General features: G+C 56.0%; 1 protein-coding gene across 1 annotated transcript; it reads right to left on the reverse strand.

Annotated features, from left to right (window-relative positions):
• Nucleotides 1–2,929: 2,929 nt before the first annotated feature.
• LOC138734251 (glucose-6-phosphate exchanger SLC37A2-like) lies at nucleotides 2,930–19,987 on the reverse strand. The gene is made up of 18 exons (XM_069881839.1): nucleotides 19,880–19,987; nucleotides 12,026–12,107; nucleotides 11,852–11,939; nucleotides 11,471–11,549; nucleotides 11,138–11,273; nucleotides 10,623–10,699; nucleotides 10,373–10,539; nucleotides 9,923–9,960; nucleotides 8,865–9,047; nucleotides 8,653–8,743; nucleotides 8,512–8,574; nucleotides 7,960–8,045; nucleotides 7,051–7,099; nucleotides 6,693–6,766; nucleotides 6,143–6,221; nucleotides 5,937–6,034; nucleotides 4,600–4,664; nucleotides 2,930–3,196 (listed from the first exon to the last, which is right to left on the reverse strand). The coding sequence occupies exons 1-18, from the start codon at nucleotides 19,936–19,938 to the stop codon at nucleotides 3,181–3,183; spliced, it is 1,530 nt and encodes a 509-aa protein (XP_069737940.1). The 5' UTR covers nucleotides 19,939–19,987; the 3' UTR covers nucleotides 2,930–3,180.
• Between the last annotated feature and the right edge of the window lie 5,038 nt (nucleotides 19,988–25,025).

Below are 25,025 nucleotides of genomic sequence, written 5' to 3' on the forward strand. Positions count from 1 at the left end.
CTTGACTTTGCTGACTTCAGCTTCCCTGCTGCTGAGCCCCGCTTTGCCTTTGGCTGCTAATTAAAAAGCCCTTCAGCGTTCGCTGGCTGCTCCTTGCATAGGTAATTACGGACCATGCCCCAGCCACCTCTTCACCTTCACGGCAGCCCAGCGCACCAGCCGTGTTCCTCCATAGCGTATGTAACCCCTTCCCAGGCTGCTTCTTGGCAAAACTCAGTTGAAAGAGCATCACCCGGGTGTTCATTATGGAAAAACAGCCAGGGATGTGTGCCGAAATGCCCACAGGAGAGCTGAGTGTGGGCATTGGGGAATAGGGATGTGTAGGAATCTCCTCGCATATGTCGTTGCCTGTGGAGAAGAGCCCTGGAGGTGGAAAATCACAGAATCATGGAATGGTTTGGCTTGGAAGGGACCTTAAAACCCATCCAGTTCCACCCCCTGCCATGGGCAGGGACACCTCCTGCTGGATCAGGGCCTCCAAGCCCCATCCAACCTGGCCTTGAACCCCTCCAGGGACGGGGCACCCACCACTGCTTCCCTGGAGAACCTGGGCCAGGGCCTGATGACCCTCACTGGAAAGCATTTCTTCCTCAGATCTCATCTCTTTCAGCTTAAAAATCCAGTTTTCCTGGGCAGCATGCTAGGAGAGCGGGGTCCATGGTTACCAAGGGAGCTCCCAATGAGATCATTTTGGGCATGAAATGAAGTTTTCCCACCCCCCAGGACAGCAGCAGACACGTGTTGGTGCTCTCCTGGCTCGCCCAGCCCCCTCGCCGTGATCCGTGGCAGCAGGATAGGCAGCAGGATAAGCAGCAGCCCCTTCTCCAGCAGAGGATGAACGAGACGAGGTGAGGCTCGCAGCCTTCTCTTGGAGGAGCTTGGCTCCATTTCAACAGCCCTTTGGCTGGGGCAACCCCAAGGGATCCCCCCCTGCCTTCCTGCCCACCCCTCGCTCTCCAAAATCACAGCGAATCCGGGTTTTCTTTGGCATTTGGCTCCTTATTTGTTTCATGTTTCCAACCGCCGTGGGCTGTCTGCCCTTTCTCCTCGCTCCCGGCAACGCGGCCAAGGCTGCTCAGACTTTCCAAACATGAGCAGAGCATGGCCCAGGCCTAAATTTATCCTGGAAAAACTATGAGCAGCTGAATGAGCAGACAGGAGCGGCGGTGGGAAAGAGGAAGAATAGGGGAAAAAAAGAGGAAGAAAGGGGGACAAAAAAAGCTAAACCAACTTGGTGTTGCAACGAGCTCCTCTACATGTCATGGGTCGTGGCATTTTTTGCTTGAAAATGTATTTCGATCCCTCCCTCCTCCTCCACAGTTGAGCAAAGTGAAAGCTCGGTCACACATGCGCTAAAATAAGCGTTCTCAGCCCAGTGCTTGGGGCAGGGTGGCATCTTGGCCGGCACCATCGACCCTGGTGCCACCAGAGGCTGTATTTGCTGGTGATGCCATGGTGCCAGCCCCAGGGTGGGGATTATTTTGCTGAAAACAAGGGCAGTTGGGGAGTTTGCTTCTCTCTGCCTGCCCCATCATTTCTCCTGCATCTCCCCAGGGACCCGTGCACCACCAGCAAGTTTTCAAGCCCCACTGAGCATCTCCAGCCAGCGTGGAGGGAACCGAAGGCCATCACCATCCTCGCCAAGCTGCCTGTGCCCTGCGAGCCGATCCGTCACTGTGCAGGATTTCCAGGGAGCAGCTCCAACTGCTGCAGGTTTTCTTTTTGGTTTTTTTTTTTTATTTTCCCCCCTACCTTTGCCCCTTCGCTGATGAAATCAGCACTTAATAAAATTACATCGGGCCCAGATGTTTTCTCCTCGGGTTAAGATCCAAGGAGGTGAAGTTAAGGGTTCAGAGTCAGACCGGGCATAAACGCTGCTCTGCCCTGGGTGCAGAGCCGGAGCCTGCATGGCACAACCTCTCCATGGCAAACAGGTTGGGAAGCACACCCCATGGCTCAGGAATGCCCCGTGTGCCCTGGCTCCTCGCACATCAAAGCGGAGTCACCTTGTGAGAGCACAGCTGGCCCCTGCCTTAATCCCAAACCACCTCGGCTCAGAGGAGCCTGCGTGGCCGGCAGGTTTAACCTCCCAGGGGCTCCTCAACATCTGTCCAACGGCTCCTCATAATTAGGACACAGCTAATGAAGATTATCAGCCACCCGCGCTGCACTGGACTTTAAGGCCCCTTCCAACCCAACCTATTACATCATTCTATGAAATTATGAAACGCAGTAGTTGGGAAAAATGCCACTTTGGGGTTTGGGTTTTTGTCAGTGGGATGAGACAAGGAGCAAAACTATCTTGGTTTGGGCTCCATGGGATCTTCTCTAGGTAGAATAAGTGGCACTTTGTTGGTGAGGCTGCGCCTTTAAGTGTTCTCTCAACTGAGAGAGCTGGGGTTGTTCAGCCTGGAGAAGAGAAGGCTCTGGGGAGACCTTAGAGCAGCTTCCAGTAATGAAAGGGGCTCCAAGAAAGCTGGGGAGGGGCTCTGGATCAGGGAGGGCAGGGAGAGGATGAGGGGGAACAGTTTTCAGCTGAAAGAGGGGAGATTGAGATGAAGAAATGTTTTCCTGTGAGGGTGGGGAGGTCCTGGCCCAGGTTGCCCAGAGCAGGGGTGGCTGCCCCATCCCTGGAGGGGTTCAAGGCCAGGCTGGATGGGGCTTGGAGCCCCTGATCCAGTGGGAGGTGTCCCTGCCCATGGCAGGGGTGGGACTGGATGGGCTTTGAGGTCCCTTCCAACCCAAACCATTCCGTGATTCGGCGCCATCCTCCTGATCCAATATCCTGAAATACCAATTGCTGGGATGGTGCAGGCTTGCAAACAAGAGGCTCCATGTGAAGACAAGCAAGAAGAAGGGAGTGATCACCACCCCCAGGTTCATGCAGGCCTGGCCGAGCCCCACCAGGAAAGGGCACGGAGTGGCAACACAGTTTTTGCATGTTTTTATTAATAAACCGGCTGACGGTGAAGAATCGGCCCAGAAAACCGGCCAGCCGGGGCCCTCGGACGGCTCCTCACCGCTGCCCTCCTCCAAAGCAAACCCATGTTGGCTGTACAAGCCCATGGGGCCGTGCTTGAGGTTGTGCCTCGGCTCTGCCGAGACGAACACGCTCCTGCATGCCCCAGCCTCTCTCCTCCCTCCAGGCCTTTCAGCTCAGGGCAGCTCGCAGGGGGAATGTCAAAACTCCTTAAACCTGCGGGGAGAGAAGCGGGCGGCTGAGTGCAGCAGGCGCCTTTTGTTGGCATCGGGATCGACGATGGGTGCAGCGCAGCTGCCAGAGGGATGGAAAGGAAGAACGGCTCTGCCGAGAAACCCCATCTGAACCACAAGCCCAGAGGAGAAGAAAGTTGCAAGGAGAAGACCGGGCCACCAATTTGTTTCTGGCCAAAGCTGAAGTGTCCCCCAAACCCCTCAGTGTTTGCGCCTTCTATCCACAAGCTGCTCCAGAGAAAACGCGCTCCCCAAAGCCCTCTGAGGTGCTGCAGTATTGCTGTAAATGGAACCAGCTGCTTCCCCCAGCACAGGGTTTTGGTGCAGACGAGGACAGTGCCAACCCAGCCAGGACAGTCCTGGCCCCAACCAGCCCCAGCGCAGGGGAGCGGAGCACCACAGCCCTCCACCGGCGGCCGGCAAAGGAGGTTTGGGCCGCACTTACCACAGCGCGAGGCCCAGATTATTGGTCTTTCACCTGCAAACACAAGACACAAAGGACCAAATGTTCCTGGGGGTCCAACACCCCATTGCCAGGGCTGGCGGTGGCCTCGTCCCCTTGGTGCTCCCAGGGGTTTGGTGGCGACTGGAGCTGGGCCAGTGCTCATTAACTGGATGATCTTTAAGGTCCCTTCCAACCTAAACCATTCGACCATTCTGTAATTCACGTTATTCACACCCTTGATGCAGTGATTTGGCCCACGCATTTGATTAGCGAGCCGGCACTCTGCGTAATCAAGCTCATTAGCATGGATGGGCAAAATGCTCAGCCTATACATTTGGCTGTTTCAAGTGCGTTAATCAATGTTTTGCTAATTGGGCATCCAAGCTCATGTCTTGTAAGTCACTCGGAGACACGGATGTACTGCCCACCCGCACATCTGCAGTCTCTCCCCCAGCCATCATGATTGCATCCTTTGATTCCCAAATCTTGATCTCAGCCCTTAAATTATCAGCAGAGCAGCCGTTTCTAGGCTGAGCCTGCCAAGCGAAACTTGAAATCACAGTGAATCAGGCTTGCGTTTGCATTTAATCCTCAGGGCTCAAGTAGGGACACTCACATCAAGCTACTTCCCATCCAGCACTGACTCTGTTAGCTGCACGCTAGAGCTACAAAGACACAAGGATGGCTTGTTTAGCATCAAGAGAGTTTCATGGGGTGTGGATGGCTAAAATCCCCCAGGTACTGCCCTGGCCAGAGGTGGGAATGTCTTTGTGCCCACAGGAGGGAGATGTTGGGCAGGCGGTGACACGAAGCCCAGTGTGACGCCCACACAGAGACGCAGCAATGACAGCAAAGGATAACAAACATCTTTCTGGAGTTGCAGCAGTGCCGTGTTTTGGCATCGCGGGGCCAGAGGCCACCACGGGGCAGTACGTACGTACCCTCTCTTCCTCACCATGCAGCCACACCACCCGCGAACCTCTTTGACCACCACACGAACGAGGAGCTGCAGGAGGAAAAGTGGAGGATCATGATAGGACCGATGGCTCTGTAGCCACCAGCCTCGGCATGAGTGTCTGTATTGCTGGGAGATAAGTTTTAAGGCTCTTCCCAGGGAAGATCATAGAATCGTAGAATAACCAGGTTGGAAAAGACCAAACCATTCCTATCAAACACTAAACCATGTCCCTCAACACCTTGTCCACCCGTCCCTTAAACACCTCCAGGGAAGGTGACTCAACCCCCTCCCTGGGCAGCCTGTTCCAGTGCCCAATGACCCTTTCTGTGAAAATTTTTTTCCTGATGTCCAGCCTAAACCTCCCCTGGTGGAGCTTGAGGCCATTCCCTCTCATCCTGTCCCCTGTCACTTGGGAGAAGAGCCCAGCTCCCTCCTCTCCACAACCTCCTTTCAGGGAGTTGGAGAGAGCAATGAGGTCTCCCCTCAGCCTCCTCTTCTCCAGGCTAAACACCCCCAGCTCTCTCAGCCGTTCCTCAGAAGGCCTGTTCTCCAGCCCTTTCACCAGCTTTGTTGCTCTTCTCTGGACTCGCTCCAGAGCCTCAACATCCTTCTTGTGGTGAGGGGCCCAGAACAGAACACAGGATTCGAGGAGCGGTCTCACCAGTGCCGAGTCCAGAGGAAGAAGAACCTCCCTGGACCTGCTGGTCACGCCGTTTCTGATCCAAGCCAAGATGCCATTGGCCTTCTTGGCCACCTGGGCCACTGCTGGCTCCTGTTCAGTCGCTGTCAACCAACACCCCCAGGTCCCTCTCCTCCAGGCAGTTTCCAGCCAGACTTCTCCTAGTCTGGAGCTGCTCAGGGTTGTTGTGCCCCAAGTGCAGGACCCGGCATTTGGCCTTGTTAAACCTCATGCCATTGGTCTCAGCCCAGCGGTCCAGCCTGTTCAGATCCCTTTGGAGCCTCCCTACCCTCCAGCAGATCCAGCTTCCACCCAGCTTAGTATCATCCGCAAACCTGCTCAGGGTGCACTCGATGCCTTCATCCAGGTCATTGATAAAGACATTGAACAGGGCTGGACCCAGCACTGAGCCCTGGGGACACCACTTGGAACTGCATCTAAACCCATGTGTGAAAGCGGTCGTTGGGAAAAGCCAAGTGGGTGGTGGCAAAGGTTTGGAGTCCATACAGGCCTTTGCAATTTGTCCTGTGCCTGGCTGTCTCCCAAGGGCTATCCCTGCCCTCTGCCAGCAAGCAGGCCGCTAAAATGGAGCCCTCGAGTGTGCAGGGTAGCAAAACAAATCCTGCTGGGAAAGGACGTACCAGGCAAGCCAAGACATCAGCTGCTATCAACATGTAGAAAACATTATTCCAGCCGGTTGGGGAGATGAGCCCGGCAAGCAGCGGCCCTAGTGCTGCACCTGCAAGGGCACATGAGGCAAGTTAGGCGACAGGGGACAGGGGACCGGGACCCCCAGCACCATGGCACCAGGGGAAGTCAGTGCTCAGCATCCTTTGGGCGTACAGACCTACAGATCCTGTGCCATCGATGATGGCTGTGACGGTAGAAAGTGCTTTGGCGTTCCCTTTGAGAGACTCATGGGTTCCCTGTTGGGATGAAGGACTAAAATGTAAGGAGGAAAAGTGGCTTTGGGGTCCGGCAGCTGGCAAGTCCTAGTGTGAGGCCATTCCCGATAGCAATTCCCAAGTATCGGACCCAGCCGTGGATGGGAAGATCAAACTTGGATGCTGCCTGCAGCCAAACCATGACAAAACCCAGACCGCCACCACTGGGCAGCAATCACAGGTCACATCCCAGTCCATTTTCCCACCAGGATTGTGCATGGAGGGAGATGCAGTGGGGCCAAAGCAGAGTCATGCAGCCAAGCTGGAAAATTAATAGGAGAAAAGCCATGTTTAAAGGAGGGTGTGGACCACAGCCCAGGGTGTGACAGCCCGGCCTTTCTCTGCTGGGCTTTGCAGGCGCTGGAGAACAAAGCTGGAAAGCAGAAACCACAGCAAACACTCCTCCAGGAAAGAGGGAGTGGGCTTTGGGTGGGTACAAGGCACGCTTCCTACCAAATCTGCTAGGACCGCTGTTGTGATGAGAGCATAAGGCCCGTTAACCAGAGCACCGCAGACGATCAGCATCGCTGCGAGGAACAAGATGGCCAGAGAGATTAAGTGCAGGGGGCAAAAGGACGTCGGTCCCTCACCCCTGGTCTGTGTGCAGATGCTGCCATCGCACACATCTGCCACCTGCTCATCTCTGTTTTCCCCAGGAGCTCCCACCTGGCAGGCAGCGAATGCTCAACCAGCACCACCCGCCCCCTCATTCTAGACTGAGAGCCCAGCTTGAGAGAAGAAATAAAGGCAGGTGAGTCTGCAGCATCTCCCACCGCCCCTTCAGAGACGGCTGCGCTGAGGAGCCACTTACCTACTGACGTGCCGATGCCCTTCTGGCCAACATGGTTATACAGGAACAGCTGGAAGAGACACGAGATGTACCCGTTATGGCTATCCCAGCTGTTTTCCCAGCTGTTTTCCTTGGACCGGCACCCTGGGGACAGGATGCACAAGCTGGGGACCTGAACTATTGTTGGTGCCAAGGTTTGCGGCCCCCCTCACCTATGCGGGGTTTGGAAAGAAGAGCACCAGCCAGGATGGGAGCCGAGCCCCTGGCTCCGCATCCTGCTGTCTGCCTGCCAGATTAAATACCTGGCAAACAGAGGTGCTGCTGAGATTTATGGCCCGGCAAGGCTCACGCGCTGGCAGGAGCCAGATGGTAATTTGCCCCCCTGGTGCTGTTAGGGGATGTGGAGACGATGTGGCCTCTCTGCTTTTCAGTGTGCTCCTACTTCAGGTGGTAGAGGTCTGCAACCCAGAGCCAGCCAGGCTTGGATTACAGGTAATTAGCTGTGGGTTTGTAGCAGCAAAGCCAAATGAGCTCCGTGCGGGTGCTCAAGAAGGACGTCCTGGCCAAAGAAAGTGGAGCACAAGGCTGTCAGCATGAGGGCTTTGGGGATGCAGAGCAAAGAGATGAAAGCTGGGCTGCTCAGTGGGACACCCAAGGCTTTAAGACAAGACAGGGTTATGGCAGGACGGAGGGAAAAAACCCTAAGGGGTTTTACTTTAGCTGTCAGGGACTAAACAAGCCCCTCCGAGCCCCCAGATCTGGAGATCCACCCTGGGAACATCTAGGCACGTGGATTATCCCAGCTCTTATCTCAGCCGAGTGTGTGACCAGCTCATCCCAGGCGCTTGGGAAGAGGAAGGCGGCCGTGACTCAAAGGAACTGGAGGAGAAGAAACCCTTGTGACTGTTTTTTCCCCACATGACAACGCACCATGGGAGCGGCGACGACCAGCATCACACAGCATGTGGTGGCTCTGCCGCCGGTGTAGTCAGAGACGAGGCCGGCAAAGATCCCACCTGCAAGAAGGAGTCACAGGTGTTGCTCAAGCTGCACCAACAGCAAAGCTTTGCCCTGGTTTAGTCAAAAATTCTATGGGATGCTGTGCTGTGGTGCTGTTTCATCCCACAGCTTTTGAGCGAGACATCCCCAAGGTTAAAAATAACAATATCAGAGTGAGGAGCTTTGGTTTATTCACACCGCTTTCTCCCTGCAGATGTTTCTATACACCTGCACACAGCTCTCATCCCTTCCACGCTTCTGAGGTATTATTTAGGAGAAAGCTGAGCCTGAGCAAGCAAGATCCAAGGAAAGCTGTTGTGATGGTCAACGGGATGGCAAAGGTGAGGGGCATTTTATGCCTGCAGAATGCAGCTTGCAACACTGAATAAACCTCACTGCAGTGCTTCATGGAGAGCAATTCCCATCAAAGCCAGGGTTGTCCCCAAGCCATCCCCGATCCACCCCAACCACCCAGGCACAAACCTAAAATGCCCCCGACGTCAAAAAGAGTCGACAAGTCCCCAGCTTCCTTGGCCCCAAAATGAGCTGCAAGGGAGAGAAGAGGGGTGAGAAGATGCTGTCCTTGCCACGCTTGCTCCTGCCTCACCCTCCCCAAGAGCTCACCGACATTCACGATGTAGAGGGGCAGCCAGTAGAGGAAGGTGTAGCTCACCACCTTGGCGAAGAGCAGGCAAAGGGAGAACTCCACCACACCCTGCGAGGACAGCAGGAGACATCAGAGGAGCTTCTTTCTCCCTCTGTTGATGGGGTGAGCTGCCCTGGCTTTGCTCTTCCCTCCGTCCCCATCACAACACAAGCAGCATCCCATGACTCACAGGTATCTGGAGCGCCCCGAGGAAGCTGATGGCTTCAGGCTCCTCAGCTGGTTCCTTGGGGCTGTTGGAGTGATCCCCGCTGCTTTGGCCTGAGACTTTCAGTGGCCCCTCATGGGAGGTGACTGCTTCAGGGTCCTTCTCTTTGGCGGCCACCCCTCCAACATCCTCCTCACTGGAGACCATCTAAAAGCAAGGCGAAAGCGGGAGATGTGGCTCTCGTTGCTGCAAGGGGCTGAACCATCAGAGAGGCCAGGAGGTGACCCTGAGGATGCTCAGACCACGGTAGCAGTGAGCATCCTGTGCAATAACTGAACACCACTCCAATTTCTGACATTATAGAATCGTAGACTCATAGAATAACCAGGTTGGAAGAGACCCACCGGATCATCGAGTCCAACCATTCCTATCAAACACTAAACCATGTCCCTCAGCACCTCATCCACCTGCACCTTAAACACCTCCAGGGAAGGCGAGTCAACCCCCTCCCTGGGCAGACGGTTCCGTTGCCTAATGACCCTTTCTGTGAAGAATTTTTTCCTGATGTCCAGCCTAAATCTCCCCTGGTGGAGCTTGAGGCCATTCCCTCTTGTCCTGTCCCCTGTCACTTGGGAGAAGAGCCCAGCTCCCTCCTCTCCACAACCTCCTTTCAGGCAGTTGCAGAGAGCAATAAGGTCTCCCCTCAGCCTCCTCTTCTCCAGGCTAAACACCCCCAGCTCTCTAAGCTATTCCTCAGAAGGCCTGTTCTCCAGCCCCCTCACCAGCTTTGCTGCTCTTCTCTGGACTCGCTCCAGAGCCTCAACATCCTTCTTGTGGGGAGGGGCCCAGAACTGAACACCGGTTTCGAGGAGCGGTCTCACCAGTGCCGAGTCCAGAGGGAGAAGAACCTCCCTGGACCTGCTGGTCACGCCGTTTCTGATCCAAGCCAAGATGACATTGGCCTTCTTGGCCACCTGGGCACACTGCTGGCTCACGTTCAGTCACTGTGACACTCGGGTTGCTTTGCTCTAAACTGAGCAACCCGGCCCAGTACGAGCCCGTTGGGAATCAAAGGAACTCACGTGATGCATAGGTGGGTTGCAGCCAACATCCTCGGGATCTGCAGGGAGAAAGGAGATCCTGTGAGAGCCTGGACCAGCCCTGCTCCAGCACCTCATGCGCTGCAAGGGAGAAATATGGGGCTGCAATCCCCCCAGGGCTGGGCTGTGTCTCTGGCGCCCGCTTCCTGGCAGCGAAAAGTCCTGGTCAGATCCCAAAGGGCTTCCCAAATGGTTCCTACAAAGACAGGCCAAGAGGAGCGTGTGGCACAGGGGGCTGGGCCTGCCTGGGTGATCCCAAAGGATACTGAGCATCTCTGTGGTGGCCGGCTCCACATCCCTGCTTGTCACAAGCTGCAAAGTATTTGGGTTGCCCAAAACACTCAGAGCTGGGTCAGGAGAAAAATTATAGCCCTGCCTGCTGATCTTGCTGTTCCACCAGGCACCTGCTGTGCCCCACATTGTGCCACTCACACTCCACAAGGAAGAAGAAGGAGATGATGCCCATGATAGCGATGACGATGCCAGGCACAACGAAGGAGAAACCCCAGGCACAGGAAACCCAGACGCCGGCGACGAGTGACCCTAAGATGTTGCCAACGGAGGTGTGCGAGTTCCAGATGCCCATGATGAAACCTCTCCTGGCAGGGACAGAGCTGGGGTTGGCATCGCCAGGGCCAACAGGGACCAGGACCAGGGTGCAATACGCCGGAGAATCACTCACTTTCCCTTCCCGAACCAATTCCCGACGCACGCCACGACAGAAGGCCAGCCGGTCGTTTGCACCAGCCCATTGCAGACCTAGCAAGAGACAAGCAGCATCACACGGCACTGCCGGCACCCGGCGAGCACCCACTGGATCCATGGAGCGCAGCCCTTCCGCTGCTTCAGGCAACTGGGCTCAAAACCAGCCCCCCCATCCCAAAGCTGGCCAGAAAATGCTTGGTTTGGGTATTTTTTTTCCTGCTGGGGCAATCCCGGAGCCTTTTGCATTGTTCCCGTGGCTAAATCGGGAGCAGCTGGGGTTGCCAAACCGGCCGCCCACCATGCTCGGCTGGACCGGCGCGCCCGGTGGTTTCAGCGCCCACGCTACTCGTAACCGGGTTTTGCGGGGAGTGGAAATGCCCGTCGTGCTCCCGCATGAAACTGGGCCACCCTGATCCCCAAGAGCCACCAGAAAACTGGGATACGGCCAGGGCAGTAAAATCCAGAGCCTGGGCATCTCTGGCACAGACCGACCTGCATGATGATGAAGTACCAGAGGACGTGGATATTCCAGAAGTAGCCGAGGCCGAAGAGCGCGGTGAAGAGCCCGCTCAGCACCATCCCCGCCGACAGGTAGTACCGCAGCGGGAGGCGCTCCCCAAAAATGCCGCTGCGGAGAGAGGGAAGAGTGCCGACAGGGGCCGTCACGGGCGATGCTGCCGATGGGCGGCACCACACCACGTCAGTGCCCGAATCCCAGGGGGATCCCAGCACCTAGCTGCTTTCCCATTAGCACGACCTGACGGAAACCAGTTTGGGACTGCAAACTGGTGTGCAGAGGAGAAGGGGTGCAAAGGCCTTGGGTACCTGATAAACATCCCAATGGCATAGGCCACCAGGAAGGCATTATCCAGCGCCCCAAAAAGCTCATTGTAGTTGTTCCCATCTGCAAAAGAAATATCAGGGCCACATCAGCCAGGCTGCCATCCTGTTTCCCTCGCCGTGGCCACTGGCTGGTCCTCATCCCCCATCCCCAAAACTCTTCTCCCCGGGGAGGGGCAGCTCTTGGGCCGTGGCCAGGCGCCAGCGGCTTTGGCACCCGGTCCCGATTTCACCACTCCCTGCTGCCCTTTGGCCCGGGGACACAGGGCACATTAATTACCTCCGGGTGCCTAATGAGCAGCCGGCCCCCCTGCCAAAACCTCTGGCCGTGACCCGGCTCGGGGTGACGGGGGCGCTCAGCCTTACCGAAGGGTGCCCAGCTGCACCACAAGCTGCTGTTGGAGTCATTGTGGGGGTTCGGACCCAAGGCTGAGCAGTTGGGGTGCAGCTGGCTCTGCGGGGAGAGAGAAGGGGTGAATCTCAAGACCTCCCCATCCCCACGTCTCCTCTCCCCATGCCTGGGGTGAGGTGGGAGCGAACCTTGACAATGCTGATGGGTTTTCGGGAGAGGTGGTAGCTGGTGTAGCAGAGGAAGGTCAGCACGAGCGTCAGGCCCCGATACCTGCGGGATGGAGAGACCAGAGGGGTCAGGGTTGAGGGATGGGGATGGGTGGCAAAGCCCAGCCCAGTGGGCATGTCTCAGCTCCAGCCTTGAATTATTCATGCTTTTCATTCCCAGATCTAAAATCCATGCTTTTTGGAGAAAATTATCCAGTGAGGGGGATGAGAGGCAATGCTCCCATTAATCTCAGCCAGGATGAATCTGCTCGGGGTGCGGATGCAGATTTAGGGTGCACACAGGGCCCCATCACTGTTTAACCTGCAGGGTCTTAGAAACACATTGGAAAAAAACACATAGAATCGTGGAATGATTTGGGTTGGAAGGGACCTCAAACCCATCCAGTTCCACCCCTGCCATGGGCAGGGACACCTCCCACTGGATCAGGGGCTCCAAGCCCCATCCAACCTGACCTTGAACCAGGGATGGGAAAGCCACTTCTTCTGGACAACCTGGGCCAGGGCCTCCCCACCCTCAGCGTGAAGAATTTCTTCCTAATGTCTAATCTAAATCTTCCCCCTTCCAATTTAAAGCCATTCCCCCTCATCCTATCATTCCAGATCCCTGTGAAAAGCCCCTCCCCAGCTTTCCTGGAGGCCCTTTCAGCACTGGAACCTGCTCTAAGGTCTCCCCAGAGCCTTCTCTTCTCCAGGCTGAACAACCCCAACTCTCAGCCTGTCCTCACGGCAGAGAAGCTCCAGCTCTTCGATCATCTCCGTGGCCTCCTCTGGGCCTGTTCCAACAGTTCCATCTCCTTCTTACGTTGAGGATTCCAGAAGTGGACACAGCACCAGGGTCATTCTTGCTTGTTTCCCTGACAAGATCCCCCTGACACCGAAGGGGACTCTGGTGCCGATCAGGGAGCCGAACCCGGCGCTGCAATCAAAATATCGTCCATGTATTGAATGATTGTCGCAGTCGGGTCACTGCGCCGAACCGGTGCTAACGCTCGATCCACCGTAATTTGGCAAATAGTAGGCGAGTTGATCATTCCTTGAGGCAGCACTTTCCACTGAAAGCGCAAGTTGGGGCGTTGGCTACTTGGGAACACGACAGAAAAAGCAAACCGCTCCTTATCTGCCTCATGTAGAGGTATCGAGAAAAAACAGTCCTTAATATCAAGGACAGCACAAGGTTGTCCTTCCGGTATCATAGAGTTCATGGGCAACAGCGTTTGGACAGGACCCATTGGTTGAATTTTCTCGTTTACCTCACGCAGGTCATGGAGGAGACGAAACCCCTCGCCGGTTCGTTTGGGTATTACAAAAACTGGGGTGTTCCATGGGCTAGTGGAAGGCTCTATATGACCTCGTTGTAGTTCACGGTCAATTAGCTCAAGAAGAGCATCCATTCGAGGCTTCGACAGGGGCCACTGCTTGACCTATACTGGGTCGGACGATTTCCACTTCAGTTTAATTGGTGGAAGTGGGTATGCGGCAGTGGCCCTTATGGTAAATTTGTCACTCTGGCTTTTAATAGGGCTAGAGCGTCCCTTCCCAGCAGGGGTGGGACTCCCGACACAACATATGGGAAGAGGGTAATAGTTTTCTCCGGCCCCTTTTCGGTGTGAAGCGTTATTGCTATCGGTTGAGCGCTCTTCCGAGCTCGGGTTAATCCCCCAACTCCACCCACCATAGGGGCGTCTTCCAATTTCCAACGCGGGGGCAAACTCGTCTCGGGAATAACTGTAACGTCTGCTCCGGTATCGATCAAAAACGGGACACTAATGGTGGTGCCATTTAGGGTATTATAAAGGGAACAAGTCCCCCACACCACTGGTGGGTTATCACACTTCACTGCCAGGGCCACCCTGGGGTCTCGCCCCCAGAGGGCGGTCCTTGCTGTCCCTGAGATAAGGGCAGGTTCGACTGGACCGCTGGTTGAGCCATAAAGTTGGTTGCTTCTCGGGGGGGGCTGCAGGTTCGGGGGCGCTTCGCCCCATTCGGGGTTGGCAAGTTGGGCCGCCTGGTGTCCCAAGTGGGAGAGAGCCGTGCGCGGCCCAGGTGCCCTCTCCCCGCCCCGTTTCCCTGAGTTTTAGAGCTGCATTCCTTGGCAAAATGCCCTTTATCCGCAATTGCTTCAACAATCGCTTGTACGTCCTTAGGGTTTATTGGCGAGTGGACCCTCTGTCCCCTCCGTCACCCGGACCGGGAACGCCAGCGTGGCCCATGGGGCCCAATCGGCACATGCCATCTTTATTTTTCTCCAATCCGTGAGAGGGATTTGTCCCCCTCTCGGCTTTTCTTTAATTCGAGTGGGGATGTGTCGGCTTTTAACTCTATGCACCCCCTCCTCCTCCTCTGAGCTCGAGTCGGTTGTGACCCCCCCGCCCCGACTAGTGTCCGAGCCGGACCTCGCCTGACCGGCCACTGCCGGGCCCCGAGCTCTTTTTGTCGGGCCCCGGCCCCGCCCACCTCCCTTGCGGAGGGGCCGCTCCCTCCCCCCGGCCCGCCCCGCCTGCTGCTCGGAGCAGACGGACGCTCTGACTGGCTCCCCGCCCCTCGCGCGCACCACCCTTCTCTCTCACGTTCTCCTCCCCCTCACGCTCGCACGCGCCATTCAATTCCAGCGCCTCCTCCCTGTTCCCGCCGGGAACATTCCCGCCCCGCCTTTCCCTTTCCCGCTCGGCGCCATCTTGGGCCGCAGGAGGTGGCGTCTCTCCGAGATTTCCTCGGGCTCCGCTTTTCCAGCGGCGCCCCGGCCTCCTCGGCCAACCCCCCGCAGAAGGATTCCGCTCGTTTCTGTCCCTCCGTGAGCGGGTCGGGGTTTGGGGACTGAGGGGACGTATCACCCTCTCGCAAACATTTAGACTCTGCATGATCATCACCACGTGGGGGGTGCAGAGTCCGCGTGGCCGCCCCGACCCCCAATCCCGGGGTGGCCGGCAAACAGTCCCTGGCCGCCCTCCAGGTCTCCTGCTCCTGCGTGGCCTCCTGCAGGGCCTGTACGACTTTCCCCCACGACTTAAGGCTTCTCCCACAACCCGAGGACATCGCCTCCTCGGCTAACGCTTTGGTGCATTCATCCCGCACCTCGGGGTGGAGAATATCCACCGGCTGGTCAATGACCCCAAGCTCTGAAAGTCTCGCAATGGCGAGAATAAAATCTTTAGGCTTAAAATCTGTCTTATATAATTGCGATACGACCTTCACAAGGGCTTCCATCCTCCTTGCGGGTCCAGGAGCGTCCTCCCCGCCGGGCTGGTCCAGCCGCCCCGGCCGCCGTTCACACGATTCCAAGCGACTTCCCGATTCCCGGAGCTCCTCCCCGGCTCCCGGGTTTCGGCACCACTTGTTGCCTTCGGGGGGCGTTGCCTTCGGAGGCGTGGCGACCTGGTTCAGGAACGGCACGGGGACCAGACCCAGGTCACTCGGTCCACGAGCTCATAGACACCAATGTGGTGGATGGCAAATGGCGTTTGTTGATGCGTAACACAGCCTTATATAGCCTGGGCGAACGACGTCACTTCCGTCCGCTTACATCGTGAACTAAACGCAATCGGCTACCCGGAGGGGGTCCTACCTTTCCGTACATCGCGAGATCTTCCGACCGCCGGGCCTTAGCTACCCACAAGGCGCTCCTCAACATCTGTCCAACGGCTCCTCATAATTAGGACACAGCTAATGAAGATTATCAGCCACCCGCGCTGCACTGGACTTTAAGGCCCCTTCCAACCCAACCCATTACATCATTCTATGAAATTACGAAACGCAGTAGTCGGGAAAAATGCCACTTTGGGGTTTGGGTTTTTGTCAGTGGGATGAGACAAGGAGCAAAACTATCTTGGTTTGGGCTCCATGGGATCTTCTCTAGGTAGAATAAGTGGCACTTTGTTGGTGAGGCTGCGCCTTTAAGTGTTCTCTCAACTGAGAGAGCTGGGGTTGTTCAGCCTGGAGAAGAGAAGGCTCTGGGGAGACCTTAGAGCAGCTTCCAGTAATGAAAGGGGCTCCAAGAAAGCTGGGGAGGGGCTCTGGATCAGGGAGGGCAGGGAGAGGATGAGGGGGAACAGTTTTCAGCTGAAAGAGGGGAGATTGAGATGAAGAAATGTTTTCCTGTGAGGGTGGGGAGGTCCTGGCCCAGGTTGCCCAGAGCAGGGGTGGCTGCCCCATCCCTGGAGGGGTTCAAGGCCAGGCTGGATGGGGCTTGGAGCCCCTGATCCAGTGGGAGGTGTCCCTGCCCATGGCAGGGGTGGGACTGGATGGGCTTTGAGGTCCCTTCCAACCCAAACCATTCCGTGATTCGGCGCCATCCTCCTGATCCAATATCCTGAAATACCAATTGCTGGGATGGTGCAGGCTTGCAAACAAGAGGCTCCATGTGAAGACAAGCAAGAAGAAGGGAGTGATCACCACCCCCAGGTTCATGCAGGCCTGGCCGAGCCCCACCAGGAAAGGGCACGGAGTGGCAACACAGTTTTTGCATGTTTTTATTAATAAACCGGCTGACGGTGAAGAATCGGCCCAGAAAACCGGCCAGCCGGGGCCCTCGGACGGCTCCTCACCGCTGCCCTCCTCCAAAGCAAACCCATGTTGGCTGTACAAGCCCATGGGGCCGTGCTTGAGGTTGTGCCTCGGCTCTGCCGAGACGAACACGCTCCTGCATGCCCCAGCCTCTCTCCTCCCTCCAGGCCTTTCAGCTCAGGGCAGCTCGCAGGGGGAATGTCAAAACTCCTTAAACCTGCGGGGAGAGAAGCGGGCGGCTGAGTGCAGCAGGCGCCTTTTGTTGGCATCGGGATCGACGATGGGTGCAGCGCAGCTGCCAGAGGGATGGAAAGGAAGAACGGCTCTGCCGAGAAACCCCATCTGAACCACAAGCCCAGAGGAGAAGAAAGTTGCAAGGAGAAGACCGGGCCACCAATTTGTTTCTGGCCAAAGCTGAAGTGTCCCCCAAACCCCTCAGTGTTTGCGCCTTCTATCCACAAGCTGCTCCAGAGAAAACGCGCTCCCCAAAGCCCTCTGAGGTGCTGCAGTATTGCTGTAAATGGAACCAGCTGCTTCCCCCAGCACAGGGTTTTGGTGCAGACGAGGACAGTGCCAACCCAGCCAGGACAGTCCTGGCCCCAACCAGCCCCAGCGCAGGGGAGCGGAGCACCACAGCCCTCCACCGGCGGCCGGCAAAGGAGGTTTGGGCCGCACTTACCACAGCGCGAGGCCCAGATTATTGGTCTTTCACCTGCAAACACAAGACACAAAGGACCAAATGTTCCTGGGGGTCCAACACCCCATTGCCAGGGCTGGCGGTGGCCTCGTCCCCTTGGTGCTCCCAGGGGTTTGGTGGCGACTGGAGCTGGGCCAGTGCTCATTAACTGGATGATCTTTAAGGTCCCTTCCAACCTAAACCATTCGACCATTCTGTAATTCACGTTATTCACACCCTTGATGCAGTGATTTGGCCCACGCATTTGATTAGCGAGCCGGCACTCTGCGTAATCAAGCTCATTAGCATGGATGGGCAAAACGCTCAGCCTATACATTTGGCTGTTTCAAGTGCGTTAATCAATGTTTTGCTAATTGGGCATCCAGGCTCATGTCTTGTAAGTCACTTGGAGACAGGGATGTGCTGCCCACCCGCACATCTGCAGTCTCTCCCCCAGCCATCATGATTGCATCCTTTGATTCCCAAATCTTGATCTCAGCCCTTAAATTATCAGCAGAGCAGCCGTTTCTAGGCTGAGCCTGCCAAGCGAAACTTGAAATCACAGTGAATCAGGCTTGCGTTTGCATTTAATCCTCAGGGCTCAAGTAGGGATACTCACATCAAGCTATTCCCGTCCAGCACTGGCTCTGTTAGCTGCACTCTAGGGCTACAAAGACACAAGGATGGCTTGTTTAGCATCAAGAGAGTTTCATGGGGTGTGGATGGCTAAAATCCCCCAGGTACTGCCCTGGCCAGAGGTGGGAATGTCTTTGTGCCCACAGGAGGGAGATGTTGGGCAGGCGGTGACACGAAGCCCAGTGTGACGCCCACACGGGGATGCAGCAATGACAGCAAGGGATAACAAACATCTTTCTGGAGTTGCAGCAGTGCCGTGTTTTGGCATCGCGGGGCCAGAGGCCACCACGGGGCAGTACGTACGTACCCTCTCTTCCTCACCATGCAGCCACACCACCCGCGAACCTCTTTGACCACCACACGAACGAGGAGCTGCAGGAGGAAAAGTGGAGGATCATGATGGGACCGATGGCTCTGTAGCCACCAGCCTCGGCATGAGTGTCTGTATTGCTGGGAGATAAGTTTTAAGGCTCTTCCCAGGGAAGATCATAGAATCATAGAATAACCAGGTTGGAAAAGACCCAACCATTCCTATCAAACACTAAACCATGTCCCTCAACACCTTGTCCACCCGTCCCTTAAACACCTCCAGGGAAGGTGACTCAACCCCCTCCCTGGGCAGCCTGTTCCAGTGCCCAATGACCCTTTCTGTGAAAATTTTTTTCCTGATGTCCAGCCTAAACCTCCCCTGGTGGAGCTTGAGGCCATTCCCTCTCATCCTGTCCCCTGTCACTTGGGAGAAGAGCCCAGCTCCCTCCTCTCCACAACCTCCTTTCAGGGAGTTGCAGAGAGCAATGAGGTCTCCCCTCAGCCTCCTCTTCTCCAGGCTAAACACCCCCAGCTCTCTCAGCCGTTCCTCATAAGGCCTGTTCTCCAGCCCCCTCACCAGCTTTGTTGCTCTTCTCTGGACTCACTCCAGAGCCTCAACATCCTTCTTGTGGGGAGGGGCCCAGAACTGAACACAGGATTCGAGGAGCGGTCTCACCAGTGCCGAGTCCAGAGGGAGAAGAACCTCCCTGGACCTGCTGGTCACACCGTTTCTGATACAAGCCAAGATGCCATTGGGCTTCTTGGCCACCTGGGCCACTGCTGGCTCATGTTCAGTCGCTGTCAACCAACACCCCCAGGTCCTTCTCCTCCAGGCAGTTTCCAGCCAGACTTCTCCTAGTCTGTAGCTGCACAGGGTTGTTGTGCCCCAAGTGCAGGACCCGGCATTTGCCCTTGGTAAACCTCTTGCCACTGGACTCAGCCCAGCGGTCCAGCCTGTTCAGATCCCTTTGGAGCCTCCCGACCCTCCAGCAGATCGACACTTCCACCCAGCTTAGTGTCGTCTGCAAACCTGCTCAGGGTGCACTCGATGCCTTCATCCAGGTCATTGATGAAGACATTGAACAGGGCTGGACCCAGCCCTGAGGAACCCCACTTGTCACTGGCCTCCAGCTGGAGTTAACTCCATTTCCCACCACTCTCTGGGCCCGGCCATCCAACCAGTTTTCCACCCAGGAGAGAGTGCGCCTGTCCAGGCCTGAGGTGACAGTTTCTCAAGCAGAATGCTGTGAGAAACTGTGTCAAAGGCTTTGCTGAAGTCCAGGAAGATCCATCCACAGCCTTTCCCTCATCCAGCAGCCGAGTCACTTTGTCATAGAAGGCGATCAGGTTAGTCTGGCAAGAGCTGCCTTTTGTGAACCCGTGTGGACTGGGCCTGATCACCCGGTTCTCTTGCATGTGCTTCATGATGGCACTCCAGATCACCTGCTCCAGTGCCTCTAACCTGGTCCCCTCTCCTGGTCCTCCTATCCTGGTTCTTCTATCCCGGTTTCCCTATCCCGGTCCCCGCTCGCTGGCTGTCCTGGTTCCCATCCCAGTTCCCCTCTCCCTGTTCCCATCATGGTCCCCGTCTCCTGGTCTCGCTCCCCCTATCCCAGTTCCCTTATCCCGGTGTCTCTATCCCGTCTCCTGGTCCCGGTTCCCTCCTCCCCGTCCCCGGTCCCGGTGCCCCTCACCGGCTGTCCCGGGGCAGGGCTCGCAGCAGCCGCACCCCGGGGGCGAGCGGTGCCCTCATGCCGCCGCTGCCGGGGCCTCCGCCGCCCCCGGGGCCCCCGCCGCCCCTTTTCAGGGCTCCGGCCCCGCCTCCCCTCGCGGCCCCGGGGCGGGTCCCGCGGGAACCGCCGGCTCTCGCCCCTCCGCTCCCCAGAAAGGCTCGGCCTGAGCTGCCTGCAGCCCGGGGCTTTGGGGAGCCCCGCTCCCCTTCTCCCTGGGGTCTCACACCGGGAGGGAGAAATCCCCGCTCTCCAACAAGGATCCCGAGGATGTCAAGCGAGGGACAGACCGTGGGCTCGAGGCTCAGCGATGGTTTGATTTTAGCAGTTCCTCTGGACCGAGATGCGGTGCAGGAGCCGCTCGGGCAAGGTGGAAAGTGGGGGGTCCCCAGGACGCGAGCGAGGCCTTGGGGTCCTGCCAAGGAAACGCTTAGACTCACAGAATCACCAGGTTGGAAAGGACCCACCGGATCATCGAGCCCAACCGTTCCCATCGACCGCTAACCCATGTCCCTCAGCACCTCATCCACCCATCCCTCAAACCCCTCCAGGGAAGGGGACTCCCCCCTCTCCCAGGAACAGCTGCCCCAGCAGAGCCCTGCCCTGAAATCAGCTCAAAAACGCATTTGCAGCTTCAGCCTTTCGCTTCCCTGGCCCTGCCGCGTGCAAAAAACCTCCCAGGCCGGATCCTGCCCTGCACGATTCCGCCTCGACGCCCCCGATTCAGTCTGCGGTGCCTTCCCCTGACGCAAACGCTGGTTAATAAATAGCACCAGCCACCGCAAATGGGCCGGTGACTAATGATTGTCCAGCGTGAGCGGGGAACAGAGGAGCATCCCTCGCCACGGCTCAGCGCCTCCGCTACCTCTGGACCGGGGTCGCGGGTTTGCTTCGCACCAGGCGGCATCGGAAGAGGGAAAAGAAATCAGGCGGCACACTCAGCCCCCCATCCTTCCTGCCATGGTTAATACTGGAGAGGTGGCAGGAGGGGGCCAAAGAGCAGCAAATATTAATGCTGGGCTAGGGTGCAACTTCCATCCAGGAACACGGTACCCGCACGTGTCATTCTTCCAGGGAGAAATGGGTGGATTTTAAACATGGAGAGAAACAGCAGCATCCCCAGCGCTTGGTAAAAATGACCGTGCTCCAGCAGCGTGCGCCGAGGGGCGGGGGCAGCACAGCAGAGCCCCGCTCACCCCCAGAGCAAACACCTTTTTCCTAGGAAAAAGCTTCTTTCCCTAGTTAAATAGAGGCTGGAGGAGTGCAAGCTGGGTGGAGGGGAGTGGAGGAGAGGTCCTCGCCAGGAAGAAAGGGAAGGAGCAATAAAGAGCCAGCTCTGGAGCGTGACTGGAGCGGCACGGGCTGGTAGGAGCCATAGGGAAATGGAGAAAAGGGAGTGGGAAGGAAGAGTCACCTTCCCTAGAGGTGTTAAAAAAGGGTGTAGATGTGGCACTTCAGGACATGGTTTAATAGGCACGGTGGGGCTGGGCTGACACTTGGACTGGAGGAGCTTAAAGGATTTTTCCAACCTTAACCATTCCATGATTCTAAGAGGTTAGAAACTAGGAGGGTCTCTAACTCTAGGAGCTGTTCACCCCCTCTACCTCATCTCTCCTCCTTTCACACTCCTGCTGAGACAAACAACCCTTGAAAAGAGTTTATTCCACAAAATTCAAGTGCTGGCCTCTAAACCAGCCCCACAATCGGCTCCTTCACACCAACCCTCACCCGTGCATCTGGTCCGGCCAAGCACACGTGGATCAGAGCAGGAGAGGTGCAAACCTGAGCAAAGGAGCAGAAACACAAAGGTGCCATTGTGGATGGAGTGGAGGGAGCAGGCAGGACCGGGCTCTCTGCCTCCAGCAGCCCCGAAACCCAGGGGGCTGGGTACTACAGCTGCTCCCCTCACCGAGGCTGCCCCAGGCGAGCGCAGAGCACGGCCAGGTCTCGGAAGGGAAGCCTTGCTGACGGGGTCCTGTCCATGGGGGCGCAGGACGAGATGAGGGACTGCAGAGCACGGCTGTAAGCTGAGGGACACAGAGGCAGCATTAGCAGATCAGCATTTCACTTACGACCTGTGACTGGGGCCAGCTTCAGCCTTTTACCATAGAGCAGCTGTTCTTTTAAGATAAATCAACATTGTTTTAGCTTTCCACAGGCTTGTTTGCACGTTCTGCACAGCCCTGATCACAAAGCAGTATGCCAACCAAAGCTGGAAAGCCAAAGATTCTTATAAAGCCCCAATTTCTCTATTACTTTCCCTCTAAAAGACAAGTCCCAGTTGCTCAGCCAGGTATTTTTCCAGGCTGTGCTCAAGATCAGAGTCCTCAGCACAGATAGGACATGGATCTGGCCAGAGGAACCCACAGAGATCTGAGGGCTGGAGCATCTCCCATATGAGGACAGGCTGGGAGAGGTGGGGTTGTTGAGCTTGGGGAGAGAAGGCTCTAGGGAGACCTTAAGAGCAGCTTCCAGTCCTGAAAGGGGCTCCAGGAAAGCTGGGGTGGGGCTCTTGATCAGGGAGGGCAGGGAGAGGATGAGGGCAAGGCTTTTGAGCTGAAAGAGGGGAGATTGAGATGCGATCTTAGGAAGAAATGTTTTGCTGTGAGGGTGGGGAGGCCCTGGCCCAGGCTGCCCAGAGCAGTGGTGGCTGCCCCATCCCTGGAGGGGTTCAAGGCCAGGTTGGACGGGGCTTGGAGCCCCTGATCCAGTGGGTGGTGTCCCTGCCCATGACAGGGGGTGGGACGGGATGGGCTTTGTGGTCCCTTCCAACCCAACCCTTTCCATGACCAATGCCTCTTCCTCCTCAAAAGCAGGAGCTCCTACCTTTGTGGTTTTTATAGAAGACACAGTTGTTAGCACAGGTATCCGGGTGGGAGTCCCAGAAATCAGACCCGCAGAAGCACAGTGGGGGCAAGTCGATGTTACAGAGTTTTATCTTCTCCCTTATCTGAGCTCTTAGAGCTTCAATGTACCTGCCAGGGATAAAATGTTCGCACTCTGCAAGTAACGCCCAGCTCTGCGCAAGGAGGGGGGATCCAGCCATACCTCACGTGCTCCTTATTCCGCTGCTGGTTTTCCTTAGTCTTTTTCCCTCTCCTCTCCTCCAGTTTGAGCCGGGCCAGGGTTTCGCAGGCTCCCATTCCCAGGGTGGGCTCTGGCTGCTCAGTCATCTCCTGCATCCTCTTCTCTTCCACTCGGCGCTCATTTTCCTTCTTGCTCTTAATCCTGTGGGCACACACATGCTTAGGGAAGAAGCTTCCCCACCCCAAACCTCCATTCCTCACTAGTCCCCATCTGTAAGATCAGGGCAAGGAGATGGAGATGCTGCTTTTGCCCAAACAACCCCCAGCAGGCAAAATGAACTCTGCACCAATTGCAGCATTGACTTCCTAACAACTTGAAATATAAAATGGTCAAAAATACTTCCCAAGCCTCCTTTTCCTGATATGGAAATATGAGCCTGTGAACGCTCTCCTGCCCTTGACCTCCTCCCACCTGCTACTTTTTTCATCACCCTGGACTTCTCCTTCCAGCTCCCTGCTGCATCACATGCACACATGCTTCTGTTATGAAGTGCCCACTGCAAGTCCCCAAAAGAGCTGCTCCTTCCAAAACCAAGAGCCATGTCTAGACTTTCAATAAACACCAGGAAGGACCAACAGCTCAGCTTCCCCACTTCTAATTTCCCCTGATTTTGGGGCACCCGGGATCCCGCTGTAAGCTGTCCTTGCAGCTTCTGGGATGGGGGCACAACAGAAGAGCGCTGGGTACAACAGAGAAGCTCCAAGGATCCCGCATCTACTCCAAAACAGGATTTAAGAGGCATTTTTAACCAAATCTTCCTCTGTTTCCTCCACCTGCCTTGCACCTACACGGCACTCCAGCCCTGGTGGAGGCAGCTGGGCTGTACAAGCCACGCCAAAGGCACAGCCCATTCCCTTGACAAGCGGCAATTACAGAGCACAAAGGCTTTAAGCTGAAGCATCTGCCATTTCGTTCCCTCTGACAAGTACCAAATGCAATAACACATTACAGTCAAAGGCATTAAAATAAAAAAATCCAGGCTGGGTAGGAGCCAGAGGGAGGACACGCAATCGAATGAGGCATTGGGATGGTCCTCCGTTTATGGGGTCAAATCTTGACATCAAGAAGGAAAGTGCTTAAGCCAAACATCTCCAGTCAAGTTATAAACTCAAAAATGTTTTTTAAATGAAGTGGTAATAGAGCCTTAACTACTCCCCCATAAATCTTCTGCTACAGAAACCAAGGCCAAGGCCAACTTAAGGCTTTACACTAAGTAATTACAAAACCAGCTCTTTTCCATGTACTCTCCAAGCAGCTTTCGGCTCGAGCAGTGCCCCTGCAACCAAGACAACACATGCAATGAATGGTATCGCACTAACTCGGAACTCCCTGGTGTCTCGCCAGCACTTGCAGGGCAGGAGAAGGTCTCTGTAGCTCCCCAGTGCCAATTTAAATGTCAAGAATGCAGCAGGAGGAGCCTTTCTTTAGCCCTGCAATTCCTCTCCAAAAAGTGACCATGAAAATCCTGCCCCTGGGTGCCTGCCGTGCTCCCACAGAGCCTGGAGAGGACGCGGTCAGACCTCCATCGTTTTATTTTATGGCAAGGCAGAGACAAAAAAAACCCAAAACAAGCAATCAAACCAACCCACCCCTAAAGTGTCTTTCCTATTTTGGTGTGAGCTTGCAGAGCTCCTCCTTAAGGAGGTCCCGGAAAGGGAGATGACTGAACACCAAAACAAGGGCTGATACTTTTACACAGATAACGTTCTCAACTCTGGAACAAACGCTGGGAAATCTTTTTATTACACTATATACGTTTATAGCTGTGAGGGTGAAGGGTCTGGCATTAAAGGACCCAGAGATAAAGACCAGCTTAATGACGTGACCTCGCCTCAAAGTTTCTAAACACAGACTGTAGCATGGAGCAGGAACTGGCTGCCCAGGGAGGTGGCAGAGTCCCCATCCCCAGAGGTGTTTAAAAAGCAGATAGATGAGGTGCCTGGGGACATGATTTAGTAGTGGGCAGGTACAGTTAGAGTTGGTGATCTTTAAGGTCTTTTCCAACCTATTGATTCTACAACTC

Source organism: Phaenicophaeus curvirostris, unplaced genomic scaffold (genome assembly GCF_032191515.1).
Source record: "Phaenicophaeus curvirostris isolate KB17595 unplaced genomic scaffold, BPBGC_Pcur_1.0 scaffold_69, whole genome shotgun sequence".
In the NCBI taxonomy this organism is placed as follows: domain Eukaryota; kingdom Metazoa; phylum Chordata; class Aves; order Cuculiformes; family Cuculidae; genus Phaenicophaeus; species Phaenicophaeus curvirostris.

Bases quoted from the DNA above. Each gene is read 5' to 3' on its own strand.
- LOC138734251 (XM_069881839.1), bottom strand. From the start codon at position 19,938: ATGAGGGCACCGCTCGCCCCCGGGGTGCGGCTGCTGCGAGCCCTGCCC. The intron at 9,048-9,922 runs GTGAGTTCCTTT...CCTTGCTTTTAG, and splicing joins GCAACCCACCTATGCATCAC to ATGGTCTCCAGTGAGGAGGA. The intron at 8,046-8,511 runs GTTTGTGCCTGG...TCCTTCTTGCAG, and splicing joins TGACGTCGGGGGCATTTTAG to GTGGGATCTTTGCCGGCCTC.